Source organism: Chenopodium album, chromosome 23, assembly GCF_948465745.1.
Source record: "Chenopodium album chromosome 23, dcCheAlbu1.1, whole genome shotgun sequence".
Classification (NCBI taxonomy): Eukaryota; Viridiplantae; Streptophyta; class Magnoliopsida; order Caryophyllales; family Amaranthaceae; genus Chenopodium; species Chenopodium album.
In genome coordinates this window covers 34,233,456-34,255,299 of record NC_137856.1, presented here as the reverse complement: position 1 = coordinate 34,255,299, position 21,844 = coordinate 34,233,456, and the positions used below count along the sequence as shown (strand labels likewise).

General features: G+C 34.5%; 3 protein-coding genes across 3 annotated transcripts; 2 read left to right on the top strand and 1 right to left on the bottom strand.

Annotated features, from left to right (window-relative positions):
• Window positions 1–558: 558 nt before the first annotated feature.
• Window positions 559–3,892, bottom strand: LOC145606843 (O-methyltransferase 13-like). The gene is made up of 4 exons (XM_081662686.1): window positions 3,360–3,892; window positions 1,333–1,643; window positions 1,161–1,225; window positions 559–1,023 (listed from the first exon to the last, which is right to left on the bottom strand). The coding sequence occupies exons 1-4, from the start codon at window positions 3,767–3,769 to the stop codon at window positions 718–720; spliced, it is 1,092 nt and encodes a 363-aa protein (XP_081518812.1). The 5' UTR covers window positions 3,770–3,892; the 3' UTR covers window positions 559–717.
• A 3,235-nt stretch (window positions 3,893–7,127) lies between these two features.
• Window positions 7,128–8,224, top strand: LOC145609667 (RPM1 interacting protein 13-like). Its single transcript, XM_081665122.1, has 3 exons — window positions 7,128–7,724; window positions 7,838–7,924; window positions 8,011–8,224. Exons 1-3 carry the CDS (start codon window positions 7,479–7,481, stop codon window positions 8,146–8,148), a joined length of 471 nt encoding a protein of 156 aa, XP_081521248.1. The 5' UTR covers window positions 7,128–7,478; the 3' UTR covers window positions 8,149–8,224.
• Window positions 8,225–10,622: 2,398 nt separating this feature from the next.
• Window positions 10,623–16,315, top strand: LOC145609409 (RPM1 interacting protein 13-like). Its single transcript, XM_081664903.1, has 6 exons — window positions 10,623–11,483; window positions 11,933–12,019; window positions 12,112–12,268; window positions 12,833–15,193; window positions 15,332–15,489; window positions 15,655–16,315. Exons 1-4 carry the CDS (start codon window positions 11,259–11,261, stop codon window positions 12,853–12,855), a joined length of 492 nt encoding a protein of 163 aa, XP_081521029.1. The 5' UTR covers window positions 10,623–11,258; the 3' UTR covers window positions 12,856–15,193; window positions 15,332–15,489; window positions 15,655–16,315.
• Window positions 16,316–21,844: the final 5,529 nt, after the last annotated feature.

Below are 21,844 nucleotides of genomic sequence, written 5' to 3'. Positions count from 1 at the left end.
TTGGTCAGAGTTCTAGAATTAGGACTTTTAAAAGAGGATATGGATGGTATTAGTCCTACAAGGTGTACTATATATACTAAGCTAATTGTCTAACGGACTTTTGAGGTTGGAGTCGATTACGTTCTTCCCTTAAAAATTGTCGTTTCATTTGACTTTTCATTGTGTATAAAACAAATTTAAACAATTAATATCACTATTTTGGTACTTCTTCGACATTGTATAATTGACACACTTTGATCTAAAAAATTTCAATGGACGACAATCTTATAGTAATGGAAGGTTTATATCATAACAAGGCTTTTGCACTGACTTTACTGGTGTGATAGTATTGTTTGTAAACAATTCGTTTATTACCCAAATCATATATAAATCATCAATTTTGTGAATTTAACCTATAATGTAACTCGTCTTAGCTTGTTCAACCTTCTTGTATACTTGTTACATATATTAACTATTTTACTTGAATATGGATGAAAATTATACTTCACAAAATTTAACCGTTTTAGTTGAAATTCCTTTATACTCCGGTAAAAAGATTGATCATTTTATTAATTAATATAGGGAAAGCACCTTTGAAGAGGTGATCATATGATTATAACTCACAAGTATACAACATTTTATAAAATCATAACCCCATACACAAAATCAGACTTAGAAAATTCTTAATTCTTAGTATGCATGTAATAAGTTGAGTTAATATCCCCCAATAATGCTTGATTAAGCTGCCTTTTTCAAAAATTCCATGACCTTAGTGTCATAAGCAGAGCAAGCCACTCTAAATCCTTCAAATCCAGCTCCTTTAGCCAAGGATTCAAACTCTTGTTCGGTCCTTTCTTTCCCACCCGGGTTGTGTGCCAACATGATCGCGTCTACATGGAAGACTGTCCTTGCTGCGTGGCTGGTTTCTGGTGCCACTGGGAGGATGTACTCACATACAATCACTTTGCCATGGTCTGGCAAGGAAGCATAGCAATTCTTCAAGAACTTTAGGCAATGCTCGTCACTCCAATCGTGGCAAATCCACTACAAATAAATCAAAGAATTGAATTTCACAAGCTAATAAAACTAAAACTAATGATCTTACTATTGAAAGTGTACTTGTACATACACAAATTATAAAACAATGTGTCAATGTTAATTTAAATTAAGTTGAAATCTACCTTCATGAACATAGCATCTCCTTTTGGTACACTTGCGAACATGTCTCCTCCAACGTGCTCCACTCCTAAAGATTGTACAAATGTTATTGTGATTCTCATCATATAGATACAAGTATATAAAAAAATTGATACCCTTAATAGTAGGGTGCTTAGGGAGAATGTTGTTTAGTACCGTTATATGTGGGTGCATCTTCGATAACATGAGGCAAATCGAAGTTGATACCCTTAATAGTAGGGTGTTTAGAGAGGATCATGTTAAGAGTAGCACCAGTGCCACCTCCAACATCCACCAAGGTTGAGAGTCCCTCGAAGCCTTTGTAAGTATCGAGGATTCGTTTCATAGTAATGGTAGAGTGGTTCGACATTCCATTGTTGAAGACTTTGTTGAATCTAGGATCTGTTCCATGGTAGTCAAATGCTGTCATTCCATAAGCTTTGTTAAATGGAATGCCACCATCAAGAACTGCATCCTTTAGGTGGTACCTAAAAACAAAAGGAAATGAGATTGAGAATCATGCTCTAAAAAAATTCAATAAATTTGCATGTTGCACAAATAAATTAAACCCATTTTTGGTGGTCCATAGTCCATACTATTGGGCTTTGTAAGACGTGCCCAAATTAATGGGCTGTAGCAGATCAGTTTTAAATCAAATGGGCCAGGTATTTTATCATTTTTTTCTTGGGTCGAAAGGTTTGGTTTTATTTATTTATTTATTTATTTATTATTATATATTTTTTTTATTGTTGTGCTGTTGTTTTGTATTTTTGACATAATTTGTTTGCATCTCACAATGTTTAGTTTTATTTCATATAGACAAAACACGATTTATTGAATAAAAATAAGTTAAAATACATGTTTAATTGTTTATACTTCCTAGTTAAGTTGTACTTGTAAGTTGTAATACACTTTCTTATAAGTTCTACTAAAACATAACGAAATAGGCTCAGATAATATAGATTCAGACAATATTAATTGAGTCAAGTCAAGCTATAGAGATACTTAAGATTAAGGGTCTGTTCTCATTGACTGAACTCAGCTGAAATGAAATGAAATGAAATGAATTTTTTATAAGAGAAGGAAATTAGGATCGGAGTTGAACCGAACTGAACTGAATTGAACTAAACTGAATTTCAACGTAAGAGAACAAGCCCTAAGACTTTAAGTTGTTGTGTGTGAACAAACCACAATTTGAGTGGCAACCATGGTCTATTGCCCGGCCACCTAATATTGGTCCCATTTAACCATTTTTAATTCATAAAGATCTCGCATTATACTTTTGACTTATGAGACATATTTCAATTATCATCTTCCTAATCTTTGCACTTCAAAGTTTGCTTCAAAATTTTCAGCTAGTATGACCCATTTTGTCTAAGTCAAACTTTGTACAGTTGTACTTATAATTCCTAATTCAACCATTTCCAAATTCATACCAACCACCTTAGAAAAATTTATCACATGTGAAATAAATTTATAAATTATTGATATATAAAAAGAAAGAATTATATGGTGAAAAGGTATAAGGGAATATATAATACGTAGTATAAATTTTTAGAATTTAAAGATGTTCCAATAATTTAAAATATTAATGTGTCGTCTATATTCCTTTTAGTTGAGAGTTTGCTATGTACTATCAACTATCACTAATATCTAGAAAGCATCGTGAATCCCTTTGTATGAGATGAAAGTAACTAAACCTTGTACTATACTAAGAACTAAATATATAAGTGTTATTAATTCTTTAATGTCACAAAAAACATGAGGCTAATGAAATTAGAATTGCTATCTATAATTTTGAAGCAATATTAACAAATTTCAAACTATTTGTTTTATTTAATTGGTTACCTATAGAGCTAAAAATCAAGTTAGTTGAAATGAATTGTCAGCTTGTCACAGTGTCTCAAACTCTTAATTTCGAAGATTCACCATAACAAAATCATGAAAAAAAAAAAGTAGTCTTCTCATTTTCTATAGGTGTGTTTGAACTTATAATCATAATCTAAATCTATTTTAGAAAATGTAATCTCTTGTTCAAACTTCAAAGTTCTAACAAATTAATCGTGAAAGTTATTTCGTTTGTGACAAAAAAGTTTCACTTGAACTATATAGACACAAAACTAAATATCCTCAATTTGGAAATTTTAAGGTTGAATTTTTTTTTTAAAAAAAAAATATGATTGGTTAGAGTAAAAGGAAATTACCAGCTTTCCATGAGAACCTTATCTTGGTTCATAAGAGACAGAGCACCCAAAGAGACACCATCTTCATTCTTGGTCAAGAATTGGCAAACCGGGGCAAGCCCATATAGCCTTTCAACCCGCCCATCGGCCCGGGTTTGAAGGGTGTAAGATAGGATTGAATAGCTAGCAAGAAGCCTGAGCATTCTATCCAACATGTTGGCAGCATCCGGGTTCTTGGAAGGTAATTGGGCCGTAATCTCGGCCGGTGAAAGATGGGCACCCGGACCGGCCCGTTTGATGATCTCAAGTACATCAAGCTCAATCACTGCCTTAAGAACCATGGGCGGGACCGACCCGCTTGTGACCGTCATGGCGAATGAGCACGCTTCGTCTTCCCCCATTTGGGTGTTTTGTGTAGAGGTCGATCCCATTTTTGGTCTTGATTTGTAAGGATATAAAAAATTTAACAAAAACAGAGGAAAAAAACAGGGTTAAAAAACAGGGGAAAACAGAGGAAAACAGGGGAAATGAGAGGGTAGTGAGGTGAGAAGTGGGAAGAGGTGTATTGTGTATATATTGGGTGATCAAGTCTCACCCACCAACACCCCACTACTACAAAGTTGGTTATGCTCAAAGCACAATTGGTTACTTTTTGTAGTGTGGGACCCAATTTTGAGTAGTTTATCTTTCTTGCCAAACATATGAATTTGTATAATATTGTCTAGCTTATTTGAGATAGATAATTATGATTATGATGGTGAAAATGATGATTTCTTCCCACTTTAATTACCTCTAGAAAGTAGGAACTAATCAATTTATGTCATAATTTGCAAAAGGATCAACACTAATCTATATATGAAAAATAAACTCTTATTGAATTGATTATTTCTTAAATGTTTGTTACTTTTGTAAATCTTTTCAAAGTTAACTTTTGAGATGAAACAAATAATTATGAAAAAAAAAAAAAAAAAAAACTATGCTTTGCAACCGATTTTCAATACCTTGCCGAATGTTTTTGAAAAAATCTGCTTAGTACTAAAGTAAGCAGTATTGATCAAATGTGTTGTCAATGACCACATAAACAAAGAATGATTATATTGTGTAAATATGATGGGTATATTTTTGTTTTATGTCTACCTTTATATTTAGGATTTAAAATTAATTCGAGTGCATAATAAAAACCTTATGATATGTGTTTCTGTATGATATTACATCAATAAATATATTTGTAGCTTGTATTGTTTAACAAATCATTTACATGCAAAATAGCATACGACTCATACAATCAATTGTTTTATATAAAAAGCTATAGAGTATAACTTCTAGAGTACTTGTATAAACTATTGAAAATAAGAAAATGAATTAAACATAGGACCATGCATGAAAGTACACAAATATAGGTTGTAACTGAAGAATCCAAGTTGGAGTAGATGTTACCCTTGATCTTTTTGTCACTGAAAAACAAGTCGGGCATATTTGAAGTTACTTTGTTAGACGTACTCCGTAGTAGTTTTTTTGTGACTCGGCAACTCCCTCACCAACCCTTCACCAACTCCTGTGGGACTAAAGGAATGTAGAAAGGAAAACAAAATCATACTACTACTTTCTACTCGTCTTGATTTTCGTCTCAATCATTACTGTTGATATTATATTTTTTTCTATAGTTTGATTACTTGAAGTGTGAAACTATATGATCAACTTTTGTTTCAAAGACTTGTTCTACCAATGTTTGGTAAATAAAACTGTATGAGTTCTCCTGCACCAAGCTAATTTTTTTAGACATCGCGTCATTTATACTCCCTTTGTCCGTTTATAAGTACTTTTTAATGTTATTATATTGATCTTTGACACTATTATTATATGGGTAATGATATATGCAGCTTTTAAAATTACATGTAAACATTAATTGCATTTCCTTTAACAATAAAAATATCTGGACATTTATGACAAAACACTCATATGGTTCTTAACTTCTTAAGGCAATAATTGAGCTAGATGGTTTTTGTTAACTCTTATGATGTGTGGGCAATGATATATGCAAATCCTATGATGTATACACAACTCATGGGGTTACATATTGGTGTAGATAATGTTAAATTAATCTTACTACATTTATAGGTTATTTTTTCAGCTCTTTAGGGCTTTATCTACAATTTTTTTCTTAATTTTACTACTCGTAGCTCTTATTTTGACAATATATTTTTCAATTGATATGATATGACACTTTTTGCTTAAGAAAGTTTCACCAGTTTCTCAATATACGATAGGCAAGAGTTAGTATGGTTTAATTTTTCTTAGTTGGTGGGATTCATCCTTATTAACCCTTGCCTTGAATTTTGGCTTGGCATGTTACTCTGATTGACTAACTACTGAGTAATAGTGAATTCTTATCATTCAGTAATTGTACAATTTGAAATGACTTTGTACCTAATTGACCTACCATTGAACGATCAAGCTTTGTGCTTAATAAGATATCAATGTACCAATCATATTGAGTTCATTGTAGCATATATGAGCCAAACCCAGATAAGAGAGAAAATGCTATCATCTTTGTCTATTTTGTGAAATCACTTTTAAAATCATTGTTTATGAGTAATTGATAAACAAAAAAAAGAAAAGTTCTGAAACCAAACATGGGTAATAATAAGATTTGATTATATTTGACCGACTATTTGTAGTATTGAAAACTTTAAAAGAGATTAAGAGACAAACCAAAAACTTAATTGAGAGAAACATTAACAGACAGATTAGAGTGATTCCCTTTCAATTCTAGAAAATCTTAATATCGTTTCTTATCCCCTGTCCATATGGCTCTTAAAGCACCCAAAACAAAACAGATCGAAAAGAGACTAATGTAAACACAAAAAAGGAAATTTTGTCATAAACCACCCGTTAAAAATATTTTTTTTTGTCAAAAACCACCCGAAAAATTTTTTGTTGTATGGAACCACCCACTTTTGAAAATTAGTTGTCAAACACCATAGGAGTCTATTTTCCGGCATTGACCCAGAATTCCGGCATTGACCCTACCTCCGTGCCTTGCACGTGACTTGTAATGAACCCCTCCCTTATCTCTCCTCTTCCTTATCTCTCCTCTCTCTTTTCTATCTCTCTCCTCTCTCTATCAGCTCCATTATTGTTCATGGAGATCTCACTTTCACTTCTAGCGTCACCCATAGACCCTGCTACTAGCATCTCCTACAAGGCTACAAGTCCAAACAACAGCCTAACACCGCAGCAAGCCAGCAACCCAGCCACACCTGCCAACGCACATCGCACCATCGCACCAGATGCAATACACAACATCCACATCGCCAGCGCAACATCTACACCGCCAACTTCGCCCACCAATAACAACATAAATTTCACCAATTCGCCACCTACAACACCATAAATTTCACCAATTTGCACCTACAAACATCAATTCGCCACCAATTGTATAGTTTCGACATTTTAATTCCAGTAATTTGGCAAGGAGCATCTTTAATCTTTGACCTATTGAAGACCTAGAAGGTGCGCTGCTAACAAAGAACGGTGACACGACACCCAAAAAGACAGGGGAAGAGGGAGAGGTTGGCCAGAAAGGGTTAGTCAGGGGAAGGGGAGGGAGTAGCTGAAAATTCAAGGGGTTCATTACAACAAAAATGGAGCTAGCTTGCAGAGAGAGGAGAGAGATAAGGGAGGGGTTCATTACAAGTCACGTGCAAGGCACAGGGGTAGGGTCAACGCCGAGGTTCTGGGTCAATGCCGGAAAATAGACTCCTGTGGTGTTTGACAACTAATTTTTAAAATTGGGTGGTTCCAGACAACAAAATTTTTTTCGGGTGATTTTTGACAAAAAAGTGTTTTTAACGGGTGGTTTTTGACAAAATTTCCCACAAAAAATAAAAATTTATAGATTTCAAATTCTGTTAAAAGGGCCTAGAATAAAATGATTTATCAACCTTGTTTACTGTCCAAGGCTCAGGCCCATCAATTAAATTTTGTAAGAAACACTCACAAACTCACTCCAACGGTCATATTTCATGTTCCCAATACCATCTTCACCAACACATCAATTACATCACTCCGCTCCCTCAAACCCCAAAAACTTAATACTCAAAATCCATTCTTTTTTACAAAAAATTCAAACAATCCAAAATGGGTGTAAAAAAATTGAACAATTCAATCGAATTATCGCCATCTTTAGAAGATGATTCCCCAATCAGAGCAGTTTTTTGCCTGAAAAACAAAACAATTGATATGAAAAAGATTGAAGAACTTGAAGATTGCTTCATTTTGGATTTTGATCCTTCTGAGCCTGCAAATTTTTCCACACTTTCTCTCTCCAAAAGTTCAGATCTTTGCGACGATAAAGATGTCTCTGTTCTTGCTGAAAATGGACAGGTATTTTCCAATCCTCATTTTAATATTCTTCAAATTCTTAGCCAATTTGTAAAATTAACAAGAAATTCTGAAATGGGTTTAATTTAACTTAAATTGAATTGATTTAATTTCAGGTGGCTTGTAGAGATTTCCCACATCCAAGACATCTCTGTGTCAAATTCCCATTTGAGAAAACACCCCATGAATCCCATTGCAATATGGTAAAATTCTTAATTTTATTTAGAATTTTGATAATTTTGAGGTTTTTAATACAAATTTTTATTAATTAATTTGAGTATTTTGGCAGTGTTATTGCTATGTATGTGAAATGGCGGCTCCTTGCAAAGAATGGACAAAAGGGTTGAAGCACTGTGATGCAACTAATGATGATGATGAAATCTGGAAGTTGCTAAAGGCTAAAAAAACCGAGGCTCAAAACCCCTAATTGATTGAGAATGCTAGTTAAATTATTTGCTACTTTTTGTAAAGTTGAAAGAAATCAAGTTAAATTCATGCTTAGAGTTATGGTAGTCGACTAGTAGCACTTAGTGCATTTTGTTAAAAAGGATATGCAACTTTTAGTTGTAATGTTATGGTAAGAACTAAGAAGTGTAGATATGAAATTGTGGTAATGGACTAATGGTAAATGATTATTTGTCACAAAAGCATGAGATTTTGGTTCAATTTTCTACATTTTCTTTTCTATATGTAATTTTTCTATTCCCCCCACCCAAAATAAAAAAAAATTAAAAAAAAAAAAACTCTTTTATCTAAAATTGTTGGCGGAAAGTTTTATTAGCTTAAAGCGGCCTTTTTTCACAACTAAATATTGAAAACTAAGTATAAAACTAAAAATCCGTGGTTTATACACACGGGTGTACAGTGCTCATCGTACACCCGGGTAAATAAATAAAAAGGCGGAAAGAACATCGTGTATTTCATAAAGAACATACATGTATTTGACAAAGAACATGTTTGTATTTGACAAAAACACACATTACCAAAGAACATAAAGATATAACAAAAAGAATGAAATAAAAACTTAATAAAAAATTTCTGAAAAATTATACATTAACGAAAAAAATTTAGAGGTGATAAAAAATCGAGTAGGGTCGGGCCATACCATAGTTTCTCATGCCCAAACCCGTGAAAAAGTAGCGGGTTTTCGGGCTTTTTTCGGGGCCGGTTCGAATTTTAACTAAAAATGCATTTTTAGGCTTGCCCAAACCCACCCTGTTTCAGGTTGGATCGGGTCGGGCTGCGAGTCATGCTAATGTTGATCACCTCTTTAAAAATCTTTACCAAAGATTTAATTTCCCCAAAAATTAGTATTGTATCTCTCCAAAAAAATCAACTTCCCATAATAATTTATAATGTAAAGTACATATAGTTAATACCTAAGTAACACACGGATCAAACGTAAAGAACATACGATAATAAAAGTAGTTTAAATATGACATATGATAATAAAAATAGAATTTGTGCGTCACTACGACCTTAAAGAACATACGCACCAAATTCAATGAACATACTTTGTATTATTAAACCCAAAAAAACATATATGAATATGATTAAGCAACATATGTTAAATAACATAAGTTATAATATAAAGAAAATATAGAGTGAGAGATAGCTCAAGTGGTTAGAGCTTCCCTCCCGATTCTAGGAGATCCTAGGATCGATTCTCACCCCCGCCTTTGTGGCTCTCTAAACACCAAAAAAAAAAAATATAAAGAACATATCTATAAATCTATAAATATTACTAAAGTAACAACCGCTGACGTCATCACTGCTTATGTGTCACTCTCTTATTTAATTTTTTTCCCGCCAAAATGCAAAGATGATGTCATGTTGTTGTTTTTTCCCCTTTTTAAGCTATTCTATTTAACATTGTTTTGGAAATTAAATTCAAATTGAATTTTAAAAGGTAAGTAATCTACGCATATTACCCTATTTTATTATTTACAAATAGTTGTTAAAAATAATTAATAATATATTTTAATTAAATAAAAAAATATGTGAAAAATTTGAATTTTTGAAAATTATATTTTTATATTTAATTAGAAAGTACTACTTTGAAAGTAGTTATTTTCTCTCAACATGTGCTAAAGATCGAGTCTGAAATTTATTTAGGTTATTATTTTAAAACCGTGCATCGCACGGGGCTAATCTAGTAATTATACTCAAAGAACACACTGATCACACTCAAAGAACATATTAAAGGTATGTTTTTTTTGTCAAACATAGGTATGTTCTTTCCGCTTTTTTTTGTTTACCCAGGTGCACCATGCACATGGTACACCCGGGTGTATTATCTAATTTTCATAAAACTAACATATTTTAGATTGTTGGGAAAAAAAATAATAATTACACAAGTGTCTAATTCTATTGACCTTTATTTATAATAAAATTTAAAGTTTATAACGGATTGCTATAAATGAACTTGTATGAATGAACAACTGGAAAATTGAATTGAAATAAATGGATCTTTTCTCAATCATTGTAATACAAATTACATGTCTTTTCATTATTTACATATATTGTTCTTTTTGTGTTTTTGCAAAAAATTCTTACATCGTTTGAAATGTAATCAAAGGTTCTCTACTTGCCCTTATAAAAAAAAAGTTTTCTCTACTTGCCCTTATAAAAAAAAAGTTTTCTCTACTTGACATACCAAAAGTTATAAATGGCTATATTAAAGAGGTATGATTGTATGAAGGTATCCAATGATTTAATTGAGGATTTGTTAAAGAATTTGTTATAAATGCATTTTGCACTTAAAATTAAAGAAAACTCAAAAGAACAATAATATAGACGAGACACATTCCCTCAAAAAAAAAAATATAGACGAGACACGAGGTAAATAAATGTGGACGACAAACTTGATATGCTAATTTCATAATCCTCACTCATCTAGACTTGACTCGGGCCTTCTCCCTTACTGGTGAAAAAAAAAAAAAAACCATTAACTTTCCCAATTTTCTCTGTTCATCAATGGCGGACAACAACGACAAGAAGACGAAGACATACACAGGAACAATGAAGCGTATCGACAAACAAGGCAAAGGGTACATAGTTCCAGACATGGAGGTAATTGCTTCTCCATCTTCTCTCTCCTCAAACACCATCAAAGAAGGTGACCGAGTTAAATTCAGTATCAAATTCAGCGAATCAAACCCTCAATTTGAAGCAATTGACATCATCCTAATTAAAACCCAGTGTTTCAAATGCAGAAAATTCGATCATACCACTAAAGAATGTCGTAAAGGGTTTCAAATTTCTAGGGTTAGATGTTATTGATGTGGGTTAATTGGGCATTTTGCTAGGAATTGTGATAGGAAGAGTTCTTCTCCTGTGTCCTCCAATGGCGGACTAGTGGGTAGAAGTTTGTCAGTGGGGTCCACTTCGAGTTCAGTTGTTTGTGTGAAGAAGAGAGAAGATGTGAAGAAGGTTGAAGAGGTTGAGGATTGCTTTATATTGGAGTTTGATCCTAATGAAAGCAACGATGGCCGAGGCGGGGCCGATACCGAAAGGAAGGAGAAGGTGAAGGAGGAGATGGAGGAGGAGGAGGAGGCGGAGGCGGAGGAGGAAGAAGAGGAGGATTGTGAGGTAGTAAGGTCAATTGTATGTGTGAAGAATGCAGAAGATGTGAAGAAGGTTGAGGAAGTTGAAGATTGTTTTATTTTGGAGTTTGATCCTAATGAACCTCTTAACTTTTCTAACTTGTCTTTATCTGATGACAACTCTGAAGATGTATCTATTTTGGCGGCAAAAGGGCAGGTATAATTGTGTTTTCTAATATGATCATTGTGATTATTTGTTATTATAATGTGTTTTTTGTAGCTAAAACTGCTAAATGGAAATGCTTTGTTTAATAATGTATGCATAATCTTGTAAAATGAGCATGTTTGGTATGTTGATTGAGAATAATTGAATAATTATGTTGTTTGGACTTGGATACTCATTTGGAGTACTTATGTAAGCTTATGACTTGGTCATATTATGAATGAGCTTCCTTGATCCTGAAATGTACCCGAGTCGGAGTGTATGAAAAGTTTAGGCGAATGGAAGAGCCGGAGTAATATGCTCAATTGCTAAGTTAGGATGATGATTTGATGAATGATTGCTGTCTTTGTTTCTAGGATTATGGGTATGTTTGAATTAAGAATATTAGATTATTATGATGATATTGATGTTGATAATGATGGTGAATGTAATTTGATGGACAGGTGGCTTGTAAGGATTACCCACATCCAAGGTACCTGTGTGCCACACACCCTTTTGACACAACTCCTCATGAGATGTATTGCAAAATGGTACTCTTATCTTAGTTGTTGGGGGTAAATTTAATCCCACCTTTAGTGTTAAAGGAGTGCATAATCACTATTTGTTCTCTCGTTGATTGCAGTGCTATTGCTATGTATGTGAAATACCTGCACCTTGCGATACATGGAGTGAAGAACTTGTAGACCCTTCCTATATTGGATATATACTTTGTCATGCTTATAGTGGCTCTAAATTATGGAGTCTCGCTAAGGAGCTAAGGAAGAAGAAGACCATGAAAGGTAAGTAGAGGTGCTACTGCTACTGAACAATTTTTCTTATGTACCTTTTTTTATAGTCAAATTCAGATGCTGATTCCAACATAATCAGCAGAACAGGGTAGGAATGTATAGGACTTGTTTGCCTTTTGAGAATGAAATGTGCGAAATTTTTTTTAACGTAAATAATGATGAACAGATGTACAATTCATTAATTTGATTAGCTTGCTTTTGCAAATTTACATATTTTGCTGATTTAAGTTCTCCAATGTTTTGAAAATTTTCTCCACTATTGCCCCCAACTATACGAGATATGGCATTTTTTAGAGGTTAATTGGAGTTCTTAATGTTGGTAGACACATTTAGAATTAAGAGTGCTCTGTCTCATTTAAATGGCTTCCAGTAATTGTCAAAGCTTTTCTATGGTATTTACTGTCATTTCTTGCTGTGACTTGACTTTAATGGAAATTAGCTTTCTCATATCTTCCATTTCAATATGAAGGAAAACCGATGTCTGTTCAGTATCTTTTCCAGCTTATTATTTAAAAAAGCAATGATTTTAGTGCTACTTTGACTTTTTTTATGTAGCCTCATCTTGTGGAAATGACTGAAGGATCTAGAATCCTGAATCAAACCATTGTTCTACACATGAATTTCAAGTATTAAGGACACAGGGATCAGAAGAGGCAAGAGGCTGAACTGCTGAACTAGTGTATACATATTATAGCATGAAATGTGCGAAATTTTTTTTAACGTAAATAATGATGAACAGATGTACAATTCATTAATTTGATTAGCTTGCTTTTGCAAATTTACATGTTTTGCTGATTTAAGTTCTCCAATGTTTTGAAAATTTTCTCCACTATTGCCCCCAACTATACGAGATATGGCATTTTTTAGAGGTTAATTGGAGTTCTTAATGTTGGTAGACACATTTAGAATTAAGAGTGCTCTGTCTCATTTAAATGGCTTCCAGTAATTGTCAAAGCTTTTCTATGGTATTTACTGTCATTTCTTGCTGTGACTTGACTTTAATGGAAATTAGCTTTCTCATATCTTCCATTTCAATATGAAGGAAAACCGATGTCTGTTCAGTATCTTTTCCAGCTTATTATTTAAAAAAGCAATGATTTTAGTGCTACTTTGACTTTTTTTATGTAGCCTCATCTTGTGGAAATGACTGAAGGATCTAGAATCCTGAATCAAACCATTGTTCTACACATGAATTTCAAGTATTAAGGACACAGGGATCAGAAGAGGCAAGAGGCTGAACTGCTGAACTAGTGTATACATATTATAGCATGAAATGTGCGAAATTTTTTTTAACGTAAATAATGATGAACAGATGTACAATTCATTAATTTGATTAGCTTGCTTTTGCAAATTTACATGTTTTGCTGATTTAAGTTCTCCAATGTTTTGAAAATTTTCTCCACTATTGCCCCCAACTATACGAGATATGGCATTTTTTAGAGGTTAATTGGAGTTCTTAATGTTGGTAGACACATTTAGAATTAAGAGTGCTCTGTCTCATTTAAATGGCTTCCAGTAATTGTCAAAGCTTTTCTATGGTATTTACTGTCATTTCTTGCTGTGACTTGACTTTAATGGAAATTAGCTTTCTCATATCTTCCATTTCAATATGAAGGAAAACCGATGTCTGTTCAGTATCTTTTCCAGCTTATTATTTAAAAAAGCAATGATTTTAGTGCTACTTTGACTTTTTTTATGTAGCCTCATCTTGTGGAAATGACTGAAGGATCTAGAATCCTGAATCAAACCATTGTTCTACACATGAATTTCAAGTATTAAGGACACAGGGATCAGAAGAGGCAAGAGGCTGAACTGCTGAACTAGTGTATACATATTATAGCATGAAATGTGCGAAATTTTTTTTAACGTAAATAATGATGAACAGATGTACAATTCATTAATTTGATTAGCTTGCTTTTGCAAATTTACATGTTTTGCTGATTTAAGTTCTCCAATGTTTTGAAAATTTTCTCCACTATTGCCCCCAACTATACGAGATATGGCATTTTTTAGAGGTTAATTGGAGTTCTTAATGTTGGTAGACACATTTAGAATTAAGAGTGCTCTGTCTCATTTAAATGGCTTCCAGTAATTGTCAAAGCTTTTCTATGGTATTTACTGTCATTTCTTGCTGTGACTTGACTTTAATGGAAATTAGCTTTCTCATATCTTCCATTTCAATATGAAGGAAAACCGATGTCTGTTCAGTATCTTTTCCAGCTTATTATTTAAAAAAGCAATGATTTTAGTGCTACTTTGACTTTTTTTATGTAGCCTCATCTTGTGGAAATGACTGAAGGATCTAGAATCCTGAATCAAACCATTGTTCTACACATGAATTTCAAGTATTAAGGACACAGGGATCAGAAGAGGCAAGAGGCTGAACTGCTGAACTAGTGTATACATATTATAGCAAGGGCTACATAAAAGGTCACGGCTTTAATGGAAATTAAACCCAAATAAACTTAAGAAGAACCGGTGGCTACTATCATTGGGGTAGTTGACAGCTATTAATGTTACGAACAGGGCAGTACCTAGACATTGTTGCTACTAAAGGGGTTACTGGTGTTTAGAAAACATGCGGTTGGTAACTTGGTATAGTGGACATGCCAGTTTCAAGTGATATAATGGAAAATTGGCAGTCCTAATGGCTGTGGTGGGGTTAAATTGGATGTGGTTTTGGACATTCTGTTGGCAATGCGGCATTTACAAAAGCCTGAAGGATGGAGCCCTTGTAACTTTGCAAGGTGGTGTTGTGAGCCATAATGAGTTACCTCAGTGTTTTTTGTTAAGGTAGATGTGAAAAAGGCAAACTGGTGGATCTTTCATCATGGTGTTGATCTTTATGATCATGTAAAGTTTTGGAGCTCCTTTCGGAAATACTTTGTAACTACTCGTATGATCAAGAGCTGCCAGGTAATTTTGTCAGTAAACTTCTTTAAACCAAAAAAAAATTAACTTAACACAATAACATGTGCAGTTTATTGTGTTTTGGTGGATAGTTGTAGGCATCAGTTTCAGTTATTTAATATTCAAAATCTATTTTCTTAACAGATATTTTACTTCATCTTTGTGATTCGAATTGAGTGAAGGCATAAGTTGCAGTGCTGTTTGCTACATCCATGACATACACACGAAAGCAGTTATTGGGTGTAGGATCCATGATCATGAACCTATGTCATGCTGCCTCTACTGATAGACAAAGCAGAAAGGTAATTATTCTTTTGTTGAAAAATATTTTTGTTATTAAATATGCTTTTAGTGAAATACTTCGTATGTATTTATGATGATGTTTAACAACCTACTGGAGTAAAGTGCAGAAGATTTCACAGTTTTTCTGTTGGATGTTACTGATTTTAGGCTGCTTATCTTTGCAGATAAGCCACTTTTGCTGCTTTTTGTTTTCTTATGAATCAGTCCATTCCTTCTGCCATGGAAAAAACCTGTTCACTCTTCTTAGATCATTGTCAAAGCTTGGCTTCACCTTACTTCAGCAAGATTGATTTTGGACTAGAATTAAGACGAGGAAGAGCCACTGTAGAACTATAAGTTTCATCCGAAGCAGTCCTTGCAGATCACGATTAAGGATGAGAAAAACCTTGTTTTGTATCTGCACATTAATCACCTCAAGCAATTTGAGTTTTTATTTTGTTTTACCTCTGATTAGATGGGTTGCTATATGATTTGTTTTAGCCTCAGTTGACCAACTTGTCCCGGAGCACATTCTATACTGTTGCAAATGTGAGCATCATGTTTGGAAAGATAATTGCCCTATGCATGATCGATTTATTGTCCTAAAAAACTCAAAAAATTGCATATGTTTTTTATTTTTATTTATTTTGATTTTGATTTATTTATTTACTAGATGAAGCCCGTGCGATGCATGGTTTGTTTGATTTTTTTTTTTTTAATTTTTTTTTGTATTTATTAGCTAAAATTTGTTATATATTTAGATAAAATTCCTAATATTAAAAGATAATATTTAATATTTAATTATTTTAAACTTAAAAATCTCATTCGCTAATTTTGCTTACGTGGCATTTGAATTATTTAATTCTAAAAGAAATTAATAATCTCTTATTTAATTGGCTATTACTAAGATTTATAATCCTACATGGCGCGCTAAGAAAATTAGATCCTACGTGGCGCTCTAAAATCTCGAGAAAATCTCCCCTTTATATATATAATATTAGATTAGATTTGGTTTAGAGAGCGACAAGGGCGGGGTGAGTAACCTCTAATCGACCGAGTAACCCTGTACCGCCCGTACTTATTTAGATTGAATTAAAAAAACATAAAATAAAATTTAATACTTATAAACAACCAAAACCCAAATTATTCTGTTAAATCGTCTTTTAGTGTCAGAGTTTACTTCTTCAGCACTCCAAAATTATCGTCCTAAAACCTTCAAACACCTTCATCAATGGCGGCCAATAACCATGGATCAAAGAACTCAGAAACACCAAAGCTAACCGGAAAAGTAAAGTGGCTCGATTCACAGGGCATCGGCTACATACTTCCGGACAACCCCTGCTTCTCAGAAGTTTACATCAGCCCACTTTCTCTCTCATCAAACACCATCAAAGAAGGCGACCGCGTCAAATACAACACTATCTTCAACAGTTTAAACCCCCCACATTCTCTGGAAGCCATTAATGTCGTCCCAATTCAGAGTAACTGTAGTTTCTGCAAAAAATCTGGTCATAATTCCAGTAATTGCCCAGAAACTAAGATTTCTGGGGTTATGTGTTTTCGTTGCGGAATTTTTGGTCATTATTCTATGAATTGTGATAAGAAATATAATGGTTGGCTCCCTATACAGACCCACAGAAAAAATAGTAGGCCCCACAATAGGGTTTTCAGTAATGGTGGTAGTGGGGTCAACAATGGTGGAGTGTGTCCGAGTTTGAATTCAATGGTTAGTGTAAAGAAGAAGGAAGATGTGAAGAAGGTTGAGGAGGTTGAAGATTGTTTTATATTGGAATATGATCCTACTGTTGATGATGATGAGGTTAAAAGTATGGTTTGTGTGAAGAAAGGAGATGATTTGAAGAAGGTTGAAGAAGTTGAGGATTGTTTTATATTGGAATATGATCCTTATGAATTGGATAAATTTTCTAATTTGTCTATTTCTTATAAATCCGATGTTGATGATGTTTTGATTTTGGCTGAAAAGGGGAAGGTATATACTATGTTTCAATGTTTTTTTTGGCTAGTATTATATGGTTTTGATTTTAATTATGGGCATGTTTTTTTTTTGTTTTTTTTGTTTTTTGGTATGATCATATTGATGACAATTATGTGACCTTTTATTTCATAAAAAAATGAGTGTGTTGTTATATAAGGCCTTGTTCATTTCGATATTTATTTAATCAATCAATCAAAGCCTTAGTGTGTTGTAATCTACGGCCTTGTTCACTTCACTTAATATTTACTGAATTGGAATTATTTTTTCGGATTGAAAGATTTCCATTGATGTACTAAAGATTATGTTGAAATCGATGTTAGTGTCTTGATGATAGTGATGGTTGATATATTATTTATGGCAGGTGGCTTGTAGGGATTACCCACATCCAAGACACCTTTGTGCCACCCATCCTTTTAAGGAGGTTCCTCATGATCTTCATTGCAAAATGGTATTTTTCTTATTGTCATGCTTATGAGTGTTACATGTTTGTTCAGTTTTGAGATTATGTTGAAGTGTTGATGGAATAATGGGCAGTTATTGATGTATTGTTTGGTTCAATTGCAGTGCTATTGCTACATTTGTGATATACCCGCGCCTTGCAAGAGATGGGATGAAAGTAGTAAATGTCCTGGTGTGAGACATTGTGATGCTACTGCCGAATCTGCTCTTTGGAGGTTACATAAAACTCTGGAGAATAAAGCTTCAAGGGGTGGGTAGTTAAAATGGAGAAGCTTAATCATGCAGGAAGGTAGTGATTAAATGATCAATTTTGTATTATAATATGGGCTTGTTTTATGATCAGATTAAATTTGTCAAGTTTTAGGAAGTAATCAGTCAATAACTAGATACTCATAGTAGATTTGTTCTTTTTTGGGGGTTTTGAGAGTTCAAGTGAAGTATGACAAAGTTTTGTAAATTCGATTAATATGCTGTTTGTGGACTCAGCTGTTCTGCTGTTCAGTTTAGGTTATGATTTGAAATTTTAAATGCGTCAAATCTGTTGCTCAACTTTGATCTCTGAAAGATAAGTCTATTAATCACCCTGATTAGTATGAAGAAATTCCTGTCTGGCTGTCCCAGTTTCTTTTCGTTGGATAACAATAGTGCCTTTCTTTCTTAAGTGAGTGGAGAGACAACTTTGATTTCCAAAAATTTGGAAATTAGTTATTATAACCTCAGGCTACCTGATTGCAGTAAATGTGAAGAACAATGCAGTGGAATGCACTATGCTAGAAAAAAAATAACAGGTATTTTATCCTTTGAATCTTATAGCGACAATTTTTGACTGAATTTGTATGGTTTAATGACTTTAACCTCTATGATGATTATGAGGCGTGATGAGTGATTGCATAGTCTTTGTACACAGAATTTGTGAGACTTGTTTGACTACAGGTGCAGTAGTATTGATACATTTGAGATATACCATCACAAGGATTGAGTGGCTCGACTGCAGGACATGCGAATTCTTGCAATGCTACACTGGAGCTGTCTAACTGATCTAGAGTAAGCTTGAGAATCAGAAGTAGGCAGGTACAAATGTACAATAATTTTATTTTAGGAACAATGACTTTGTGTGTAAGATGTTCTTTGATGAAACTTGTATGATTAAATGAGTTTGTTTAGAAAATCATAGCATTATGAGAGGCTGAATTGCCAGAAATATGCTCACAAAAACCAAACCGATAATGACTTACCCAGAAACAATGATAGACTTGACATCCTACTATGCTCAGGGTCTACTAGGAGAATGGCATGCCATTACTCCACGATCAGTGAGGAGCATCCTGCTCGACCCAGAAAATGTCTATCCCCTGTTCTCGAACCTGAAAATGGCAGCGCCGGACAACCCCTTCCAGTTAGTCCCGGCACATATACCATCACTTCAGGATGTGGGGTTACTCTGCAAACCTCTGGAAGCCCTGCTAACTTGGTGGGTGAAGAAGATGGACAGGGAATACTCCCTCCTGATAATCCCGTGGGAGTTGCAATTCCTACTAGATCCGGTGCCCGTTCTTCCGAGCGTAAGAAAGGCGCTGTCGATTACAGAAGAATGGCTGGTGCTCCAGTCAGTGTCAGGAACAAACAACGTCAAGCTGATGAACTTAGTTCAAGAGGCTCAGCAGCTCCACCTATCAATCGGGTGGGGAAAGTTGAAAGGAGGAGAAACAAGGATGTCGGGAATCAAGATAAAAATGAACACGACATCAATGTTCAGCAACTACCTGGGGAAGTATGTCGAACTCAACAACAACGCGGCTTATGCAACCAGAAAAGAACTCTCGAAACTACCAATCATGAAGCCGGGAATGAATATCCTCCTATGGAACGCTAGAGGAATTGCGAGGGATGGTTTCAAGAGGTTAATTCGTCAGCTAATCCATGATCACAATCCTGACATCATAATTCTCACCGAGACCAAAGTTTCAAAATTAAGCTGCGAAGAAATCGTCTTAAACCTTCCTTACAACTCTCATGAAGTGGTGGATCCAATCGGCTATTCTGGGGGGATTCTTCTCTTGTGGAACTCGGGATGTCACAATATCTCAATTGTCTCCAAAGAACCTCGTGCTATACATACTGTAGTGCAGGTAAATTCTGCCCACTCCTTTCTTACTGCCCTTTACGCTTCTACTACTTTTAGAGGTAGAATTGAGATGTGGAATGACTTGAAAAATATGAGTGCTTCTGTAAATTTGCCTTGGCTTGTCTGTGGAGACTTCAATGAAATATGTTATGACCATGAAAAATGGGGGGAAACCCCCACCCTACCCATCAAATGAGATGTTTTAATGAAACAATTGATGTTTGTCACTTGGTAGACTTGGGTTATGTGGGTCACAAATACACATGGTTTAATAAACAAAAAAGAAATCCCATCTTAGAGAGGCTAGATAGGTTTTTAGCAAACAATGATTGGATTCATTTATTTCCCAATAACACTGTCAAAAATCTACCTAGAATGTCTTCTGATCATAACCCCCTCCTCTTGCAAACTGAAAACCAAGTTTTGTTTCCTGGTGACCCACCATTCAGGTTTGAACCCTTATGGATTTCTGATCTGGACTTCCTTCCCTTTGTTCAAAACAAATGGCATCTATACCAATAAAACTTGCTTCAAAAGACCTCACTTCTAGCCTCTGACCTCAAAATCTGGGCAGCAGATCATTCTTCAAACAAAAAAACAACCAAAAACAGAATCCTTGCAAGAATAAATGGAGTTCAACTAGCCTACCAAAGAAACCCAACAAACTCCTTCCTTTTTGAGCTTGAAGTCCAGCTACAAAATCAGTTGAACCAAATTCTTGACCAAGAAGAATTATTCTGGGCAACAAGAGCTAGAACTGATTGGCTCCTCCATGGGGATAGAAACACAAAATTTTTCCATTCATCAGCTATCCTGAGAGGGAAAAGAAACAAGATCCTTGCCCTGAAAAATAATGTAGGGGAATGGATAGAAAACCCTTCCCAAATCCAATCTCACATCCTCCAGCATTTCTCTCATCTCTTCACTTCTGAACATTCAACTAACCCTCCACCTTGCACTTCTTCACAACAAATTGACTGTTCTTCCATCCCTGGTCTTGCTGAGATCAAAGAGGCCCTCTTCTCAATTGGACACCTAAAAGCTCCAGGAATAGATGGCTTCCATGCTCTTTTTTTCCAATCTGCTTGGCAATTCACCCACCAAGACTGTCAAATGTTTGTACAGGAGGTCTTTAGCAAAAAACAAGTTCCTGAGGAGAGTAATAAAACTGTCATCTGTTTAGTGCCTAAAGTCTTGTCCCCATCACTTATTACCAGCTTTAGACCTATAAGCTTGGTGAATACTTCATACAAAATCCTCACAAAAATCCTAGTTAACAGAATAAGACCTCACCTTTACAATATCATTTCCCCAAATCAAAATAGCTTCTTGAAAGGGAGGGGGACTGAGGTTAATTACATCATTGCCTCAGAAATTCTTCATTCTATGAAAAAGAAAAGGGGTTCTAGGGGTCTCTTTGCCTTAAAAATTGATCTCGAAAAGGCTTATGACAGACTTGAGTGGATTTTCATTAGACATTGTCTTCTCTTTTTCAACTTCTCAAATGAAACCATTTCCCTCATCATGTCTTGCATAACCACTGTATCTTCCCAGATTCTCATCAATGGGAAGCTTTCCCAGCCTTTCAAACCCTCTAGAGGTAGTATTAGACAAGGAGACCCTTTATCCCCTTACATTTTCATTCTTTGCCTTGAGTACCTATCTAGAATGGTCCATGAGGAATGTCAGCAGAAAAGGTGGAAGCCTTTCAGGTTTAGGGGGGGAAAAACTGATATATCTCATCTTCTTTTTGCTGATGATGTACTCCTCTTTGGAGTTGCTGATCAGAAAACTC